Genomic DNA, 21,096 nt, shown 5'->3' with positions numbered 1-21,096 from the left:
TGTTTTCTGGAAGGAGAAAGAAAGTCAAAAAACAGGGAAGTAACCAGAAGGAGGGAGACCTGGAGCTAAGTGAAATCTCTTGGCCATGAAAGTGTGTCCATAGATTAACTGTGGCCTTGAAGTCCTGCCCAGATGTTTAGACTCTTGCCCTGAGAAGGGATCAGAATAGACATCCTTTCTGGTAATTTCTATTAGATGTCTTTCTCACTTCTACAGTTATGTTTTCATTTCTTTCCTCTTGCCTGGGAAAAATGCCTTTGATATAGTTCTAATTGACTTCCACCTGGCACAGAAGGAGTGTGACAAATGACATATAATATATTGCCTTAACTTTCTATTACTCTTTGTAGAAGCTCGATTGCTTCTCCCGAGAAAGCCCTCTGGAGCCCCCTTCACTGCAGTGGGTGCTGTGTGGCTGAGAGCTCCCCAGCGTCTGCTGTTTACTTGGTAGGCCATTCTGACCACCCCCTACCTGAGGCTGCCGCTCCTCTATTGGGCCTTTATGTTCCTCTTCTAGGTTTCCCTTTTGGATTGTATGTTGCTTCAAATAAAATCACTAACAACATATGGCCTGTTATGATTCTCTTTTCCCAAACTCTGCCATTTTGTATATTTGTGACACACTACAGATTTTGTGAAGATTGCTTCATAATATTTGTTTACCATCTGCTGCACTCTATTTGGTATCTTGCTAGGATTTTTTCCTCCATTTTAAGTGACATTAACAAAATCCAGCCAGTACATAGACTTTCTGGTTCTACTTTTGCTTCCCTAATGTGCTGGAAAATCATATTACTATGCTCCAGGCAACTAGAGAAGCCTGGAATTCTCATTGTGAACCAGTGTGTCAGATCTGTCCTCCCCCTATTTCCACCCCCCCCCCATTTCTTGGTTATATCCAGTAATGCTTTTTTGGTCAGATGGCAAAGAACCTTCATGTATAAGACAGAAAGAGTTCAAATTATTTTTCTGCTTCTTTCCACTTAGTACCACTACTTTTCTGGTGTTCTTCACCAGCACATTTATGTCGACACTCTTTGTGCCATTTTACTAAGTTTTTATGATTTATAGTTTCAGCTAGTGTAATTTTTATAGCTAACCCAGTTTGATAGGCCAATAGCCAGAACATTTGCTGGATGTGTTACATATGTCTAACTTTTTTATTTAGAAAAGTATTTTTGGTTACTGTCGAACTGCCTTGCTCGGAATGTATTTCTGCTTTCTTGCCCTGCACTCAGGTGTCTTTAGAGAAAAGTGCATTCTCACTTTGTAAGGTGAATGCTTTGCACTTTGGCTGCCAGGGGTCAGAGACAGTTTTGATTTTGCCTTTTGGCCCAAAACACTAGTCTTCTCAAGGGAGTGGTTATTTTTCTACCTTAGTCTCTTATTTGACAAGAACCAGGAGTCTCAGTCTTAATTAGGCAACTAAGCACAGGTTTTCAAAAGTGAAACAGGCAGCCCCCCAAAAAAAACCAAGACCCACATAAATTTGTGTCACCTGTTAACTCCTAAGAGCTGTCAAGCACTGGGTCACAGAAGCCCTATTTTATCCCCAGGCCTTATTGGAATGCTCCCTTCAGCCTGCATACAGTCTTCCCCTTGGAGTCAGACCCTTCCGGGCAGCACCAACTCTGCTAGGTTGGCAGCAAAGCATTGTCTCATAGCTCCTTTCTGTGGAATTGCTCTGCAAGACATTATTCTCCTAGCCCACTTCCCTCAGGTGTTTTTAATTTTTCCCCACTGTAATAATCCCTCAGGGGATTTCGTAGAAGTCTAGAACTCCAGAATATTTTATCTTAAGTAGCCTTAGTTACTTGAGGCTGACTTTGGAACTTAAAAGAACTCTCTCCCTCTCATCTTGATTTAGAGAGATTGTGATTTAAATGATATTTTTGGAATTTGTGCCCTCTCTTTAAAAGCTGTAAAAAGGTTTTTTTGCCTGTTTACTAAACTCTATGCAACTCCCCATGCAAACAGTACCTTACTGAGGTCTTGTGTGTATTGAAGTTTGAATATAAGCAGTCCCTTTGTGACCATGATTGCTATAGCTAGTTCTTGTGCAGAAATGAGATGTATAAAAAAACTGCTTCCTTCAGGCTGGAACAAACAGTGTCTGACCTGGTTTTAAAGCAAAAGTGTAAAGTGCTGTCATGTGTGATAATGATGATATATAACATTATACTCTTTTACATTGTAACTGTTTTTTCCTTTTGTCTTCTCTATTTGAAAGAAAACTTTCAACTTAGCCTTGATAATGTTAGTCTCTAGAACCTGTACGAAGCTCTTTTCTTCTGTTTTTATAGCTAGAATGACCCTCTCTCAGTTTGCCCCTAGAGAGTCTGTACCGAAAATGAAAGAAAGAAAAAGTGCTGGGTTCCTGTGTTGCACTTTATGTGTGTAACGTCCCCCAGGAGAGTCGGTGGGAATTTGCCTTCTTCCTTACTGGAAGAGTCCAGTGTGTGCCCTTTACCCTGAGAACAGGTGGTCCCTGCTGGTGGAATACCAGTAGTGGCTCTTGATAACACCTATTTAGACAGAGTGACTGATAATACTGATTCTCATTTAGTTGGGGGAAATGTGCAGAATGAACCAGGATCCAGGATCCAGAAGCAAATGCTTTGGAAAGAAGACCTGTGTGGGAGCTGTTGGCTTGGTCAATGAGTGGGGCTGGCTGAGTGCTGCTTTCCATCACGTTGTCACATGTTGGCTACTGAGGGGACAGGGAGTAGTAGCATTTTGCTTGGCAGTAGGTTAATTGAAAGAAAGCACAGACTCCTTCCCAAGGTGCCCATGGCCTGGTCACCAGGCAAGGGGACATCATCTGAACTGTGGCTGGACAGGAGGGTGGACTGCAGATGTGTGAGGGAGGAGGATGCAGGATTTGAACTGAACCAGCCTGTTCTTCTTAAAAGTGTCCTCATTTCTTGGGGAGAGATATCTGGTTTGCCTGGCTTGGGATTGGTGCATCTCTGCCTCTGATCAAATCAGTAATTGCGTGCTAAGGAGTGAACAGCAGTAACAAAATAATGATGCTTATTGTTTAGGTAGTGCCCCAGAGCTGAGGTGTCCTGCCCAGAGCCTGCCCCTTCCTACTTGTCACCTTGGGAGGCTAAGTGTATTGCTTAAGTATGTTTTTAGTGTTTTTCTTTCAACTATGCATTTAGAGTCTGCCACATAGACTGTCAGGTATCCTCACTATTGACAAATTTTTATTTCCAGACACAAGAAGTATCTAGCTAAATATTTAGAAATAGCCACAAGCCATTCTGGGTACAGCTGGCAGATGGTGTGGGTAGGTAATCAGACCACCAATTTGATTTTGGGTTAAAAATGAGGTTTGATATTCGCACATGGTTTATCTTTAGGTTCTTAAAGCAGTTTTTGAAGAAATTTGTCAAAACTACTTTAAGACAGTTATTGAAGTAATAACATTTCTGATGAGGTGTCCTTGAAGATCTGATTCAAAGTACACATTCTGGTTATGAATTTTGTTGAGTCTTATTATCCACTAGTCTTAGGACTGGTAAGCCTATTTCAAAATAATGTAACTCCCGATTACTGCTGCCTTTGATAGAGAGTACCTAACAAAAATGCAACTGGAAAGAGAGCACTGATAGGCAGGATGGGAGGTGGGGAGACCTGGGTTGGAGTTGCTTTGCGAGTTAACCTTACACCAGGCCCCAGGCTCCTCTTTTGTAAAAAGGGAATGAACATAATGGTGATGTCCACATCAGAGGGTTGTGCTGAGGTTTTAAGGCAGTATTGCGTGTGAAGTACAAATTATGGTGCCTCCCGTGTAATAGTGTTCAGTAAATGTTAGCTATTTTAATTATGCTGTTGGGATGTGGTAGATGACTTGAGCAACAGGAAGAAATAGAAAAGAATAGGATGCCATTTGGGAAATAAAGTACCAGTTTTAGAACAAGACTGGCCTTTCTTTTTTTTTTAATATTTATTTTTTAGTTTTTGGCAGACACAACATCTTTGTTTGTATGTGGTGCTGAGGATCAAACCCGGGTTGCACGAATGCCAGGCGAGCGTGCTACTGCTTGAGCCACGTCCCCAGCCCCTTTCTTTGGTTTTAAAAATTCTCCCAAACAAACCTGTTGTGTCATACTCCAGTTATATTTACTTTAACCTGGACCTAGGTCATGAATGATATGAACAGTATTTTGATTTTCAAATGTCCCTAAATTTTAGTTCTTTTTTGAGATTCTAATTATGTTCTAAACCAAACCAAACTAAAAGCTAATAATCCTAACATCTTAAAAAATTCTGGTGTTAAGGGTTTGGGTATCATGTTATCAAAAACCAATTGTATTATTTTCCCATCCAGCATGGTTTTTATACATTAAAAGAATGCACATCTTACCGCTAGCATTATGTTTCTTTTTAAACAGATGAAGATGAAGATGGTGATAGAATTACAGTGAGAAGTGATGAAGAAATGAAGGCCATGCTGTCATATGTAAGTGCATTACAAATGAGGATTGTTGTTAAAACTGTTAATGTGATCGAGCTTGCTGTTTCTTGGTCATAGTGAAGACATGTAAGTAGATCACAATTGCCATAATATTTTTCCACATAATAGATAAGGTTTTCAGATTTCCTTACGTGAAAGTTGAGGGCATTTCTTTTCAAAAGACACTTACTGATCATATCATGAACATTAAGAATAATGCATCTTAATGACTTTTGCATTAGGTATGGTGCAGACTAAATGGACTATCAATTTCCTGTATTTTTTATGCAGTACTTAAAGTAACGGCTCATTAAAAATGAACCCCTGGGCTCTAAAAATTTTTCAAAATCTACTTTCAACTGGAGATCTCTTTCACCCTTCCAGACTATAGTTATAATGTAGCTGCAGGCTTAATATGGATACAGGATTTAAAGATGTATTCTCCATTATTTTATGCACAACCCATCCTCCTACCCACACCCCAAAACAAACCACAGGGTTACTTACTGAATCAAAGAGATGTGAATATATCCTGAAATGAATTTTTTTTGTATTTCAAATCTCTGTGAACATTTGTATTAATACTTGTCTGGGACTGAAATAAATAAGAAAGAGAAAAGGGCACATTTCTAGAGCTTGAAAAATTCAATGATGATGAAGAGACATAGCTTTCCTGAGCTCCGATTTGAGCTTTCATCTCAAGTTTTATTTTATTTTATCTAAGTTTGGAATCTGTTTACCAAAATCTTTTCCAGTGGTTTGGAGAGTATTGAGTGGGAGATCAGGCTCTGTGCTGGCTTCCTGGCCTCAGGCAGATCACTTAACCTTTCAGTGCTGTAGTTGCCTCATCTATCAATTGCAGATAATAATACTTGTCCTTTCTACTGCACAGGGTCATTGTAGTGATCAAATGGGATAATAGATGTGAAAGCCCTTTGAAAAGTTAAAAGTTCTGTAGAAATGCAAAGTGGTATCTTGGTAGAATGGAATGGGGCCCTTGCTTTTCCTTGAGAATCTAATCATAGCCAACAGTTAGGTTGTAGGTTTCTGATAGACTTCAGCTTCAACCAGGACATTGTTTCATTGTAATGAAAACTGTAAACTATCTGTATGGGTTTCCGCCAATAGTTTTAATTTAGGGTAGGAGGAAAGAGAACAAGAAGGATGGCATGATTAACAGAGCGTTGCATTCCAACCAGCACCGAGTAGGAAAAGTCAATTTCCCATTGACTTCCCATTAACTTATGTGGGAGTCTTTGTGTACTGAGAATTTAGAGCTGAACTCATCAGTACTTGAAAGGCAGAGTAGGATTGTCTTCAGAAAGGTCTAGCACTAGTATTGATAGATTGGCTAACTCTCCTGGGAATGGGACATTCTTATTTTTAGAAAACACACACACAGATGGGTTCTATTTTTCTCACATCCTTGACAGAGAACAGACATCAATATGTTTTCATTATGTATTCAGCATACCCACCCGTAAGAGATAACATCCTTTTTAGAAGATCATAACTAATTGTGCTTTTTGAAAAATGTTGGTAAGTGTGATCATAGGGATAATAATAATCATTTCCCTCTCTGAGTGCATGCTATGTAAATTAAATGCCCGAGTTGTTGTTTCTTCTTCTTCTTCCTTTTTTTAATTTAATAATCACTCTGAGATAGATACTACATTCCATGTTTTGTAAATGAGGAAACTGTGATTGAGAGACATGCCCAAAGTCTCAGGACTAGTTTAGAAATACTGAATTTAAGTCCAGCCTCTCCTAACGCCTGCACTCACTCATGTGTTTCCACTGCCTCTCTCCTGTCCACGATCTTGCAAATTCATACTGGGTTTTTAAAAAAATTTATCACCATTATTAAATTCCAAGTAATTTGTGTTTATATAATACCTTAGCTATAGTATCTGAACAAAATAGTCCTTAGAACTTCTGGTTATTTTTTCAAATGGAATGTTTAATTATTTTGTGTTGTAGAAAAATATTAGTCATGATCACACAAACTTACATTACAGGTCCTTAAATTTAGAAGTTCCCAAGATTTCTTAATAGGTACTTTTTAGTCTAAAAAGAGATCATCCAGTTCACTCATCCCCAAATGTTTGGCTTTCATGAATCAATAAATTTCTCATTTTCAGGTTAGGGGACAGACAGGCACAGTAACTTTTAATTTTGCCAAATAGAAACACTAATGAAATAAGTAAACTAATAAAAATTCTCTGTTACCATTATTTTATTAGCAAAGAAAAATAGTGGTAGTAATTTAAAGAGTAAAACAGTGGGCAGGGTGTAATCTCACAAATAACAGTGATAATTTCATTAAAGTGAATATTAGTTTTATGTACCACTCACTACTTGATTCTTGTTTTTTCTTATTTTTCTGTGGATGATTGAAAACTTTATCATGAATTGTCACTGGTTGGTAGATTGTGGTCTGACTGATTGGATCAGAGTTTTCTCACTAATTCACCTAACAAAAATTCATAGGTGGGAACCTGAGCCCCATTCTCAAATTTTAATGTATTAAGGTAAAGCTCTGATTTTTTTGATGCTGTTTCAGTGGGGGAAAAAAATAAGTTTTTACTTTTTGTGGTTCTTAAAATTGAACCCACGGCCTTGTATATACTAGGCAGTACTCCACCACTCAGCAAAATATTTTGAAGTGAATTGAAAATATTGCTGAGAGAGAACATGTTTTAAGTCATTTAAAACTTAAATGGATTTTCTTCTCCTCCACTACTTGTTGCCCCTGCCATCACATACTCTTTGTTTAGGGAGAGTCAGGCTCTCAACAAGCATTCAAAAGGTAAAGAGTGTTTAGAAAGCACAAACCACATGGGCTGGCTATCATTTTGGTCTGTTTTGGTTCCTATGGTTGGAAATTCCTTTGGGATTCAGTTTTGCCATAAAAAAAAAACCATTTGTATCTAATTTTACAGTAGATTTTGGTGAGAGGGTCTCATGATTATTAACCTGTTATTAAAATTTTGCATTGGTCTTTGTTTTTTCGCTTCAGTTTGGCTCTGAGCAAGTTTGATTGCAGGATTTGGTGTAGTGGCATAGGGAAGATACTGATGGAGGACCATCTTTTTATTGTAAAAAAATGAAGCAGCTTAGATTTTCATATGGTATTCAATTGTGGTCACCTTAGTATTTATTTAAAAGCCAAATGAGGAAAAGCAAAAGTAGGGACATTTTTACCATTAGTCCTCTAATCATTCTTTTCCTTTGATTACAAAGGTTAAGTGAATACACAGCCTAGATCTTTGTATAAGAATTGGGGGAAAAAATTGCAACATCTGAGTTAAAACTTGCTAAATTACCCCTCCCTCCCATGTAAGCATTTTCTGTCTTTGGGCCAACACAAGTGTAAGTTTTTATCAGTAATTTAAATAGGTTTTTGTATTAGACTTGAAAATGTTGCCTTTTTAATTGAAAACTTATCAATTATTTAAATCGCTAGCTGCCTGAGGCTGTTAATTTTATGAGTGCTATAATAATGGCATACAGTGGTTTTTGATACATGTGACATGTGGAATATTGTAGTAGTAAGGATTTGTCATGACCAATAGGTTGTTGTGCGCTGTTAAATAATAACCTACATATTAAACCAAAGTCAGTTGTCACACATTAGTACCATTTTATGTAAGTTATTTACAAGTTGTATTCTTTACTTCATTCAATATATTTTTAAGAGATAATGAGAAGAAAACAAAGCTATAATAAATTGTCTTTTAAGAAAATGTAAAGTAATTTGGTCTCCAAGGAGATATTTAATGTATTGAAAGAATTCAGCAGCCAAGTGTTATTGCAGCGCCATTGTGAGAGCTTTCTGCGTTTTGTTATGAGTTTGTGTTAATCAACAATCTGTTTTTATAGCGTAGTTTCTTGTAAGTTATGTTGTTAGAATATTCCACTTCTGGGATCCTGGCTTTTCCTCTGACACCATTGTATCTTTTTAATTCCTCCATAAAGTATTTTTTTAATTAGAATTTGAAATGCTTTATTAGAAAAAAATACACACAACCTACATATTCTGAAAACTAAATACCTGATCATTGCTAATTATTTAAAGGACCCTGTTAAATATTCCTTTAATGTAGTTTAAATTTTGTTGTTGTTGTGCTTATTCCCCCTCTCATTTTTTAGAAACATTGAAAATGGTATGCTGCTTTTCCCTTTCTAGCAGTTCACTTTTGTTGTCTGGTAGTACTGTTGAGGCCCACTTCTAGGAGGGGGTTATTTTAATGCTGACCTCTTTTTGTGGGTGATCATTCATTGAAGAATTCAGCATCTTGCTTTGATAGATATATTCACATTTGTTTCTGCTAAATCCTGTGTCTAGTAAGGGCTTGTTTTTGCACCTGATTCTGTGGATGCTGAGAGGCCTGTATGAATGGAGCATAGTATTAATAAGAATAATTTTCTTCATTTTGCCCATTCTCTGTTTATACTATTTTCCCACATTGCCAGAGAGTATGGGATGAGTTTTACTGTAATGTTTCCCATTATGGCAGAGACCTTGTGTTTTAATGAAGTTTAAGTATTCCCTTTGGTATACTTGACCATAGAGTACCTTGTTAGACCCTGGGTACCACAAGGGGAAAGTAGTTGTGACCTGTGGAGCATCTTGTAAATAGGGCTGTGATTAGCTTTTTCCTAGTATGCATAACTTGGAGATTGCCTCTAAAATCAAGCAGTTACTCAGGTAGAGTTGGAAGGGAACCTTAAAGGTCCTGTCTATCTCTTTGATTTTAAGGTACATTGAGTGCAACTGAGATCAGATTCAGAGGTGGGTTGGAGGCCACTTGGCTAGTTAACAGGAGACCTGGGCACATGTTCCCAGCGACTTCAAGCTGCCTATTTTAAGTCAGGTTTTTGTTTTGGTATCTACTAAAGTTTCACTGAAGAAGCTTTGCAAATGCTCCCTTTTTTTCCTTGTGGTAAGAAATATGCTTTTTACTAGAATGCCAGTGCACCCGAATTTAAACAAGAATGCCAAAAATAGTCTACGGGCTTCTGAAGTTTTACAAATCTTGTTCTTACTGACAGGGCTGAGTTTTACCACAAAATTTGTTGCCCATTTAGGAGCTGAATGTTTAACAACCCTAGGATCTTCTTCAAAGAGCTAAAAGGTTGTACTCTCGTTTTTTACATGGTGCTTTTATGTCTACCCCATATTAAATAGGGCCATATTTGAACTTACTGTGAGGTAACAAAATCAGTTCGGCCTTCAGTGAGTGGTGAGTCCCTAATTTCCTGAATACACCTGAACAGCTGATGATACAGTGTATTCCTCAGGCAGGGCAGACAAATGATCAAAAGAGCAAGAAAGGGAAACTGAAGCAAAGAATCTGTTTTGAAAATTATTCAGTTTATTTACTCAAATAACAGCATGTACCAAGCCATAAGTTAAGTTTTGTTTTGTTTTCTTATCCTTGTTTTCAGAGGCAGATATTTTAATCTTCTTCTCTGTGTCTTTCGGGAGCCTTGGATGCCTTTAGAATAGTGATAAAAAGGCAGCATCCCATTTTCAGCTCCCATTGTGAAATATGTTGGAGTATGCTTGGTGGTGTGGCGCAGAAGCATACTCAGATTTGCCTTAACAAGTGATTTATTAGGCAGCTTTTGGAAGCAAAGGAAAAGCAGAGTCACGTCCCAGCCTTCATGCACCAGGACATTCAGGACTACTGGAACAGGAGCTTTGAACCACCAGTATTTTGTCATCTTTGGCTCTGCTCTCAGTTTAGCTCCATCTCTGTGGAGGGCTCTGTGCAGCCTGTTTATAAAGGAAAGTCCTGCTCCGTCTGCTGTCTCCCTGGCCTCATGGTCCTGCTTTATTTAAGTGGCAGGTTCCCTGAAGCTACTGTTTAAACATCATCATTAGAAGAATTGTAGAATCCCAGCAGCCTAGAAATTAGGTGAAAGGTCAGTGTAGACATTGCCGCAGGTTAATCATGGTGAGGACCCTGGAAAGCTTCCTCAAGCCTCATCGGGAGAGGATCCCAGAAGTTCTGGACCCATTGCTGTATACAAATTTAAACTCCTACTGCCAATGCACATTACCTTAAACTTAGCCAAGTTGAATTTCATCTGCTGTTGGCTGCCCAACTTCTATTAAGACCATCTGGAGCTCCCAAAAGTCCTTTATGGTTTTACTATCTGAAACAAATAGTGTTGTCATTAAACTTGGCCAACTTGCTGTCATTTTCACTTTAAATCATTAATAAATATATTTATCCAGTAACAGTAGATTATACAACAGGCCCCAGAGTTGTTCCCTGTTGACCTTTTCACTGGAAGACATTCTTTGTGATATTCCTTCTCATCATGTATTCAGTCCATGGCCACATGTGGGCCCTTGGTCTGGAGTCAGTTAAAGAAGAGCTGTGCACACTGTCGTCTCCCGGAGGCAGGACAGTAATTATTAGGGAACTGGGAGACCTGAAGCCAGGTGAGGAAATGTAACCACTGATTCGGTGTGCAAACTAGATTGGCTTCATGTATTTTTGACTACTGGGGCAGTTATGTGTTTTGTGAGAGGTCAGCATCACAGAGGAAAAGCCTCTTACTGTAAAGCATAAGAAGTGATTGAGAGAAGGCATAAGCTGATGACATGTCTAAGGAGTGTGGTAATCGAATTTGTGGCCTGTTTGACAGAGTTAACATTGTTGGATTCTTCACTGGGAAACTAATAAATTAACTATGGACTGCAAATAGTTGGTTAGTTTATTGATTATTGCTGTAATTACTGACTGAGCTACATATAATGGGGTATGCTTGCAGCATTGACAAGAGAGGAATTTGAAAATTTTATCATTAGTGGGAAAAATCCAGTGTGCGTATTCCTCATCAATGAAAAAACTCCACCAATTATGTTGTCTGTTAGAAGATGTGTTAAGGAGAAATTTAGGAACTTCTCCCCTTATGAATGTAGGGAAGAACACTAACAGGGCCTGATGAGTCCTTTGTGAGTGAGTTCAAAGGTTGGCCAGTGAGAGCAGTTGCTGTCTGCACACTTCCTCCCTGGGAAGGCCTGTGCAGCACCTGCTGCATGCTGGGCACTCGACAGCAGTGGTCTCCAAAGGTTTTGGAGACACGTCCTTTTTGAAAATCTGAGGGAACTTCTTTAATCTTTTCCAAGAAAATCCACATAAGGCAACATCACACATACAGTCTGAGCTTTTAGGATCTCCTAAAGCCCATATAGATCCCAGGTTAATACCTCTGCCTTGTGAGATAATAAAATATACAAGACAAGGTCCTGCTCTTGAGAGTTTCCAAAAGAGAAACAGGCAGTCTTCCTCTTGATACCCCACTACTGTATTTTATTATTCATAATACTGTAGTGATTATGTACAAGGTAGGGGATACAGACTCAACCTCAATAAGCCAGTTAGTTAAAATTACCTCTATACTTGGTCCAAACATTTCCAGTGATCTCGTTTAGTGATTTCCACATCCCCCTGTCATCATGAACACTTTGCTTCTAGGTGCTCCTGCTTGGAGATGGGAGATTCAGGGCACTGTGCCCTGTTTCAAGGACTTTTGTAAGAAGGCATCCCATTTATCAGCTCTTTTAATTTTGACCTTCTTTATACCTTTATAAGGTGAGCAAGGTGGGTGTTTTTCCCATTTTTATAACTGAGGATACTGAGGCACAACTCTGTGCCTTTCTCTAGGTCTACATGACTAGTGAACTGAGGCCTGGGCCTGAGCTCACTTGCTTGCTGATTTGCTCACTCACCTGTGTATAGCCAGTTTCCTAAGAGCAGTGTTCACTAGATGGCGGCACTCCGCCAAGCGCTCTGCTGGGTGGTGGGGCACTGTGAGCACATAGTTCGTGCCTTCCTCAGGGTTGTTGGGAGAGTCCCAGAGAGGAAACGGAGACCAGTATGAGGGGACTAGAAAACTCATCATTATCAGGCAGAGTGATAAATGATGCAGTATGCTTAGGCAGTAGGTGCTCCGTGAGCACAAAGGCCCACCCAATCTAGCTTTGGGGACAGAGGAGGCTTCTCAACTAGGAAGGGTGCTCCTCTCACAGGGAACAGTATGCTTGAAGGCTTAGCAGTATTGGATGTCTGGAGCTGCCTGCAAGATTCAGTCTATTTGGATGGTGGGGAGGGAGGTGGGTCAGATCTTGGAGGGCCTTAGCTTGAGGGTACGGGAAATGACAGGGCCACATTCCTTTTCTCTAGAAGGTGGCTTGGGGGAGTAAATTTGAAGCACAGAAGCTATTTAGGGGGCTGTTTTATGTGAAAGACAGTGGTGGCCACAGGACTGTTGAGAAGGTAATAGATTTGGGAAGTGGCGAGGATGTGATGTTAATAAGCCTGGTGATGGAATGTGGAGAGAAGGAAAGAGATGATCTGAATTACTTTGATTTATGGTTTGGAAAACTGGGCTTACATAGCAAACCCAGACAGCAGAAGACCCCTTAGGGTTGAGGGAGGGGAGGGGAAGGCAGGGAATTTAATTTGGGATCTATTGCTTTGGAGGAGGCTCAAGACAACCAATGGGGTATGTTCCAAATCTTAGGAGAGAAATCTGGGCTGGAAATAAAGATTTGTGATTCATCAGCTCCTAATTAGTCTCAATGACTCCTTTGGTAATTGAAACCTTTGAAGTGGCGGAAGTAACTCAAGGAGAGTATGTAATGAGAAGAAAAGGTTGGTGAAGGACCATGGGGAGCTTTGCACTTAAAGGAGAGCTGGGCAGAGGGCCACTCACAGGAAGCTGAGAGCAGTGGTTGGAGAGGTGGGTGGAAGGCTGGGGGCACCAAAGACAGTCGGATGTCACCATCTGTGCAGATGGCTTTGTGCTGTGTCCCCAGCCAGGGCACAGGGCTGAATCCACACAGGGCACAAGTGACAAAGTCAGCAGCCTACCTAGCAGTCCCATTTATTTAGTTCAATGTTTGAGGAATGAGAAATAGGAGATTACCTGTTTTTTTAACTCTCAAATAGTAAACATGTATTTTGTTTGCTGAGAGCATTTTTCTTTATTTACTGGTAAACCTTTTGTTTTATCTGTTAAGTGGAAGAGATGGTACTCCTAGAATGCACAGGGGTGTGAGAAATTGAATGGATGAACATAAGTATGAAGTGCTGAGCCTAACACACAGCTGTTCAGAGGGTGAGAGTTGTTTTATCTCTGCCTTCATCTCTCTGTAGTGTCCGGTTTGGAATCCAGGCCTCAGCATGCGAGGCTAGCACTCTACCACTGAGCCATGTCCCCAGCTCTCTTCTTTCTTAATAAAGAACTTATGCCTCGTAAAATTAAACTGTGTTGTTTTGGAACTCAGGTTTTTTATGCAGCAGATTTCCATGAAGAAAAAAAAATTTAATTATTGATTGAATTGTACTGTTATAATTAGAATTAGGTTCATAACAAATAGGAACACTGTCTGATAAACTCTCAAACAAAAACAAAGCCAAAAATTGTTCTTGTTATCCCCTTGTTGAATCTGGCCTTCTGTTTGAAATTAATTAGATTTTTGGATAACTATGCTAAACTTTGTCACATCCTTATTAAAATTGCTTAAGGATTTTGAAGAACATCTCAGAGGGACTCTGAAACTAATATGAGCCTGGTACTGGAGATTCCATTAGCAACTGCAAAACTGATTAATCTTTTACCCAGTTAGCTTATTGATTATTGCTGCAATTACTGCATGTGACAGATTATGCAAGGCATAGTAGTGGAAGACACATTTTAGAACTGCTGCTCATATATTCACTTTGAGCACAACATTCTGTACTTTCTACACATATGTTTGCATCTTTGAATGCTACAACAGGTCTAAGATGGAAAGTACTGTGCTTAATATTGCTTCACTGTTAGAGGTTCACTTTTTCATTTCTAACTAATATTTCATTATGGTTTAACGTGCCTTTTAATTCTATTACTTTCAGTTTAATTTTTGAGTCACATAATAATTCTTTGTGACAGGGTAGATATTTTTATGCTCATTTGAAGAAAACTAAGGTTGTTCAGTAAGGTTAAATGACTGCAGAAGGTTACACAAGTTAATGAGTGACAAAATCAGGATTTAACCCCATTTCAATCAGTAAATATTTATTGAGCACCTACTGTGTGCAGAGCTTTGTCTTGGGGTAATAAAAACCAAGGCAGGATTATAGAGGTTAAGATAAAGAAGTTGTTTGTATAACTTCAAGTTGTGGCCTTGTTACTGTTGCTGGTCATTTTGTCACTTTTCTGTTCAAGCCATGTATGTTGGTGTATAAGTTTTAGGGGTTTTATTTTTTTGTTATGTTTGTTTTCTCTTTTGTTTCTGGCTAGTAGAAGCCTTGCCTTTGTCATCACTGATTATTCTTATCACTATTTAAAATCAAATTGGAGAGAATCCCTTTAAAGAGTATACTAAAAAGACATGGAGAGAGAATCAAGATCTGAAAATGGCTCGATTTGAAGTTTATTAGTTGATGTCTTTTGTTCTCATGTGAGTCTTACAGCAGTCCTCTGGGTAGACCTCATCTTTACTTACAACTGTTGCTTCTCTGGGATCATGTGCTAGGATTCAGCTAGTGCTGTGACCACTGGGAGTGAACCCTCTCACTCCGCCAAGTGCCTTGCTCATCTTACTGGGCAGCAAGGCCCTGTGGTCTGGTGGGACTGCTGTATGCTGAAATGTACCACGTATGTGCCATATTTTATCCTTGTTCCATAGGGAACGCTGCATCTGCAGTGGCCTGAGCTCTGAGGCCTGGTACCTTCTTGGTGTTCACCTCTCCCTCATCAGACCTGCCTGTCAGAGGTCAGCTGTGTGTAGTGAATCCACACTGTGGGTTTGGTTGCCATACTTCATGGTGTGTCCTTTATGGTGAATTTGCTCTGTGGAATGCAAGATTCCTCATTCATTCAAACACAGACTGAACCCAATATGTAAGCAGGAGGAGGGAAATAGACTTGGATTTGGAAAGGTTGTAAAAAAGAAGGGGGGAAAAAACTAACTGCTCTAGGTAAATTGGTAAGTAGCATATAAAATATCATAACCATGATAAGGTTAATCATACTACAAATCATATTACAAAGATTTCATAGATTGCTTAAAAATTCTCACAGTGGCTATAAAAGTATATGTTATTTGCTAGTTGGGTCTGCACAAACCTAAAATGAAAGGAAACCATTTTTATTTATTTGTTTTGTGAGATAAATAAATAAAGCTGGAAAACAGGTCAATTTCATGCATGCAAGGTTTTATAGTAGGAAAAAATGCATTGCACCTATTCTGACCCTTTACATTTGAGGTTATTTGTTTTCAAACTTGACCCCAAGCACCAGTTTCAGACAAGTCTATAATTAATTTGTTAGATAAAGCATAAGGATATTTGATTTTTTTTTTTATTTCTAGGATGGTGATGAAACAGTAACTGGAATTACTAACCTATTGTACATAGCAGTTAATTAAAGAAGAGCATTAATGCGATAGGAGAACACCACCACTGCTGTTGTCTTGTATCAGTATAAAAAGGCAGTAATTTTTTTGACAGCCACTGATTGGAAAGTTGCTTGCAGGCTTCCATAAGCAAGGGGGTACATGCTGTGGATCAATAACCGGCAAATTTCCCATTAAAAAGAATACCTGAGCAATGTTCCAAATAGCCACTGGCATCTTAATTTTCCATGGAAACCTCAAATACTTGTGTGCCGAGGACAAGTCATTTTCGGACAATTTTTCCAGACTACTTGTTAACAGTTATTGCTGTCCCAAAAGGTTGACAGCCAACATGATTGATATTTCACTTACTTGTCATCACTATTTGAGTAATGGCGAGTGCTATATTTCTGTGGTTTTGATGAACAGAGGCTCCTGAAAGACATTGCCTTAGTGGGTATTCGTAGAACGTGTTGCATGTCTTTACACTGTAGGTATATAAGTTTTTAGTTCCATAGAAGGAAAGGATCACATTCCTTTACTGTTTGAAAGCCTTGCAGTGCAGGGGACACTCATATCAGTCCACAGATATAAAAAAATCCACCCTTACCTTATTTGTTGCTGTGGCAAAAGGCATAGGCTTATTAACTTATAATTCCCAAGATGATGTAGAATTTTATGACTCTCCTTTATTCCTAAGGAAAAAAAACCTTGGTCTTGTAATAATTCTAATGTTCATAAAAGAAATAGGAAGATATATATATATATATATATATATATATATATATATATATATATATATATATATATATATATATATATCTTCTTCTTTGTGTGTGTGTGTGTGTGTGTGTATATATGTGTGATGCAGGGGATCGAATCCAGGGCCTCATGTGTGCGAGACAAGCACTTTACCATCCGAGCTATATCCCCAGCCCTATGTATATCTTCTAAATGGAAACTTTTTTTAGAATGTCAGCAAATGATGACAATCAAGGAATATGTTTCTTGAAGTTGTGCAAATAATATGTTTTAAGTATAGAAATAGCAAGGATGAAAGAGGAGTTCTTTTTACAGCCCCTCAAAGCACAAATTCAGTGGTTTTCATCGTTGCTATTTTTCCACTGAGAACATGATTTTGTTGTTTGTCCAGCATTAAGATAAGTGAGAACACAGAAGCCACCCCTGAGTTAGGTGGGCATGTGTGCACCAACTAGCATATCAAGGAAATGGGAATCAGGCCCAGTACAAACTACTTAATGATTTGTGTTCATGAAGGATTTGTGTTTTACTTAGCACCATAATTTTACAGTGAAATTCAGTTTATTCTAAAGTGTTTATAAAGCTAACACATTATGAAACTAGACTCGCTTTTATCATATTAATCCTATTATTCTTTGGATGAGTAATATCTTGCTTGATGGTTCCATAGTCCCTGTGACTTAGATTTTTCACTATCTGTAGGTTTTACACTCAAATATGCGTAATGTTTGATTAACTAGCTAGTACATCAAAGCCAGAGGTGAAACTTTGTCATTTTGCCTTCCAGAATCCAAGGGAAAAGGACAACAGGCAATTTGAGAAATTTCCATTAAAATGCTTTTTGTGTCATTTTAAATATATTTCATTAAAATATTTCTTAAACCAAAAACTAATATGTAGTCTTAAGACTTGTAAAGGTAAATGGCAGTTTAGTGGATAGCGCTGTACTGGACTTTCGGTCCTGAATAGATTCACTGTAGTCATTTCAGTACACAGAAAGGGGGAAGGTATTCTCAAGGCTGATATGTGTATATCAACAGACTGCAACAGTAATATGAGTTAAATAACCCCTAAGTGTTTGTTCCAGTATTCATACATTACTGAGTAATCTCTTTCTATAATCTCTTTGCAGTATTATTCCACAGTAATGGAACAGCAAGTAAATGGACAGTTAATAGAGCCTCTGCAGATATTTCCAAGAGGTAATGTTGAACAAATTCTAATCAACAATGATTATTTCAGTAAACTGTTTCATCAACAGTTATGTTTTCCAAAGGTTTAAATGCACATAGCATGATGTTTAGCTCTTAATTTGAAAAAACAAAAGAAGTATTCATTATCGTGGGGATTGCAGGCTATATTATAGTTATAGCAGATAAAATATCTAATTTACTAGAGTAAATTAAACTAACTAGATTGTTTTTTGTTTTTGAAGTACGTACTTACATTCGCTTAAAGAACTCTTTGGGGGTCTGCATGGTTTCTAAACCAAGGCAAATGAATGACTTTCACTCTGGATATTTATAAATCGTGGCTCACAATGGTGGCCACAACTGCTATTGAGGAAGAAGCCTTCGGCTAGTGTGGCAGCTAAGATGTGCAGATGTGATTTGTGTTTATTTATTAGGAGAAAAATGTGGGTGGAATGTTTGGTGCTTGGTTTTGGGAGGAGGTATTTTCTAAATAATAGAAAATTTTCTCAAATGGAAATTGTATTGTCAAGTTGCCAGAAATAAGAGCTGATGAGAGTGAGTCTCAATGAATCACCTGGAAAAATAATTCCCTTTTAGGTTTGTCAGCACTAGCCTTGTATCCGATACGATCATTCAACTGTGTATGAAGTTCCCTCAAAATCTGAATAATTGTGAAGAAGAGCAGTTTAATTATATAAACCATTAAGTCTTTTACCTGTCATACATTGCCCCACTTGGAATCCATGTTTTCTAACTAATGGAACAGATAAGGAAATTCTCTAAGTAACTCTTCTAGAAATAACTTAATTGAAATAATTAAAAGTTAAACTTACCTTTGTTAACTAATACTGTACAAATAATCATGGTATGAGTTTTCCAATTAAACATTCTAGACTTTCATTACCTGTAACTCTCTGAAGTTTGAATGGCTCAATTAACTAGTAGGCTCCTATTTGCAGTGATAAAGTCTCTGAAGGTAGCTAGCATGGCCAGTTCCTGAGAAGATCTGGGTTCAAGGGTAACACTGTGCTGCCAGTGTTTGTGTGGGCAGCAGGGTCAGGAGTGCTTGTTTTGTTATTAGTAGTCACTTACTAAAGTGCTAAGGAAGTAAATAAAATTGGGCCATTTAAGATCAGTGATGTCCGAAACAATGATTATGATTAATTCAGTTCTGTTGTACTTGAAGACTAATTACCAAAACAAGGAAAAGAGAGAGAAATGTTGCCATTTCTCTGTATTAGGCTACTAACAAGATGGGGATTATTTCTTAATATTCTTAGTGGAGAATTTGGGTACCTTTCAAAATTGTTTCTCAACAAGGACTGGGTTTTGTTTTTTTCAACAAACTGGGAATTTCCATTAATTGCTTCAGAGCTCTGTTATAGCAAACTAAGTACAGTAACCTGGAGAATTATAGTTCCAATGCTGTAGGCTCTGTTTTTCTTTCGGTACTAGAGACTGAACCCACGAGTACTTAACCACTGAGCCACATCCCCAGCCCCATTTATTTATTTATTTATTTATTTAGGGGTATGGGGTTGAACTCAAGGACTGAGCCACATCCCCAGCCTCTTTTGTATTTTATTTAGAGACAGGGTCTCCCTGAGTTGCTTAGGACTTCACAGTTGCTGAGGCTGGCTTCGAACTTGCGATCCTCCTGCCTCAGCCTCCCAAGCCACTGGGATTACAGGCGTGCACCACTGTGCCCAGCTTTATTTTTTATTTTGAGACAGGGTTTTGCTAAGTTGCTTAGGGCTTTGTTAGATTGTTGAGGTTGGCTTTGACCTTGTGATCTTCCTGCCTCAGCCTCCAAGGTGCTGGGATTATCAGCATGTGCCACCACACTCAGCTGTTTTTCTTTTCATTGTAATATTTACTTTTCTTCATCTGAAATCTTCTCAAGCTCAATTTGTTTTCTTTCATCTTATGAGAAGTCTTGTCAGTTTCATTGTTCATACCATTGTGCCCCTCCTGTGGTAGTAACAACCATTTTTAGATATCTATTCTCTTCAGGCACTAATGTTGCCCTATGTGTCAATTCTGTTTCTCCCCCCAGAGAATAATACATACCTCCTAGGTATTATTGTTTCTAGTGTATGGATGAATTGTTGAGGTTCAGAGATGTTAAGTAACTTCAGAGTTATACAGCTTGTAAGTGGTTAACACACCCTTGGAATAAGAATTTTATAACTATGATTTGCTTAAAGTGGAAAGACACATCAATTAAAATACTATTATGCATGCATGAGGGTAGTTCGCAGGGTTTGGTGTAAAGGTGGAGAGAAGAGTATAATGTAAAGAGAGGATACTGAAAGGAAGAAAATGTGAGATGTTAGTGTCACATGGAGTTCCAGCACAAAACATACTAGACTGTAAGAAACAATTAAATATAGCCTCTCCAGGTCAAATGGAGAGATTTCAAAACATGAGAACATAGAGGGAGAGATTAAGTTTCAGAACATGAAACCTAGTTTCCCATCTCTATTTTTTTTGTATGCTGTATTATAACACTATTTTCTTGTATTTTTTTGCTTTTTTCTACCTGTCTATGCCATGTCACATGTAGGTAAATGAGAGAGATTATGAAATGTATACAACAAGAACGTAGAAATATTACCTGGGTCTAACTAGTTCATTGGAGATCCTCAGATCTTAGATTTTGTGATTAGGCCCCAAGTTAAAAAGAAATTAACCAGGTGAGGTGGCTCACACATGTAATCCCAGTGACTCAGGAGGCTAAGGCAAGGGGATTGCAACTTCAAGATCAGACTTAAACTTATTGAGAACCTCAGCAACTTAGCAAGACCCTTTCTCAAAGTACAAAATAGAGGGCTGAAGATATAGCTCAGTGTTAGAGTGCCCTTGGGTTCAATCCCCAAAACCAGGAGAAAAATTTAAAAAAAAAAGAATCTTTAGACTGAACAAATTGGAAGGACAGGAGAAAATGATTCTGTTCTAGAAATATGCTCTCTTCGTTCCAGTTACCTTGGATTGTAATTTTCAGCTCATGACCAACTCTTTCCCACAGTTAAAAGATGTGTTAGATATATTAATAAGTATGAATATTCACTAGCATTACAGTAACTTCTGCCTCCCTGGATATTTTGAATGCTGCTTAGATTTTCGATCATAAAGATTGGGGAAAGCAATTGAGAAGAAGCAAAGCAAACGTTAAGGTTAGAGTTAAGAGTTGAAGCCTGGCTCTCATCCTTCATCAGCCACTTTCTTGTACTAAATGAAGTTTATGAAATGTTCTGGTTACTTCAGCAGAAATG

At 38.3% G+C, this 21,096-nt stretch overlaps 1 protein-coding gene across 5 annotated transcripts in view; it reads left to right on the top strand.

Moving 5' to 3' along the window:
• MAP2K5 (mitogen-activated protein kinase kinase 5) overlaps positions 1–21,096 on the top strand; it is a 239,809-nt gene that overhangs the window by 16,004 nt on the left and 202,709 nt on the right. For all 5 annotated transcript variants that reach the window (XM_081290299.1, XM_081290300.1, XM_081290301.1 and 2 more), the window contains 2 exons: positions 4,401–4,468; positions 17,761–17,830. In XM_081290299.1, the coding sequence (XP_081146425.1) occupies positions 4,401–4,468; positions 17,761–17,830 (138 nt within the window). The remainder of the gene's footprint in view (positions 1–4,400; positions 4,469–17,760; positions 17,831–21,096) is intronic.

Source organism: Spermophilus citellus, assembly GCF_964194105.1.
Source record: "Spermophilus citellus genome assembly, chromosome: 4".
NCBI lineage: Eukaryota > Metazoa > Chordata > Mammalia > Rodentia > Sciuridae > Spermophilus > Spermophilus citellus.
This window is presented reverse-complemented; position numbering and strand designations above follow the sequence as displayed.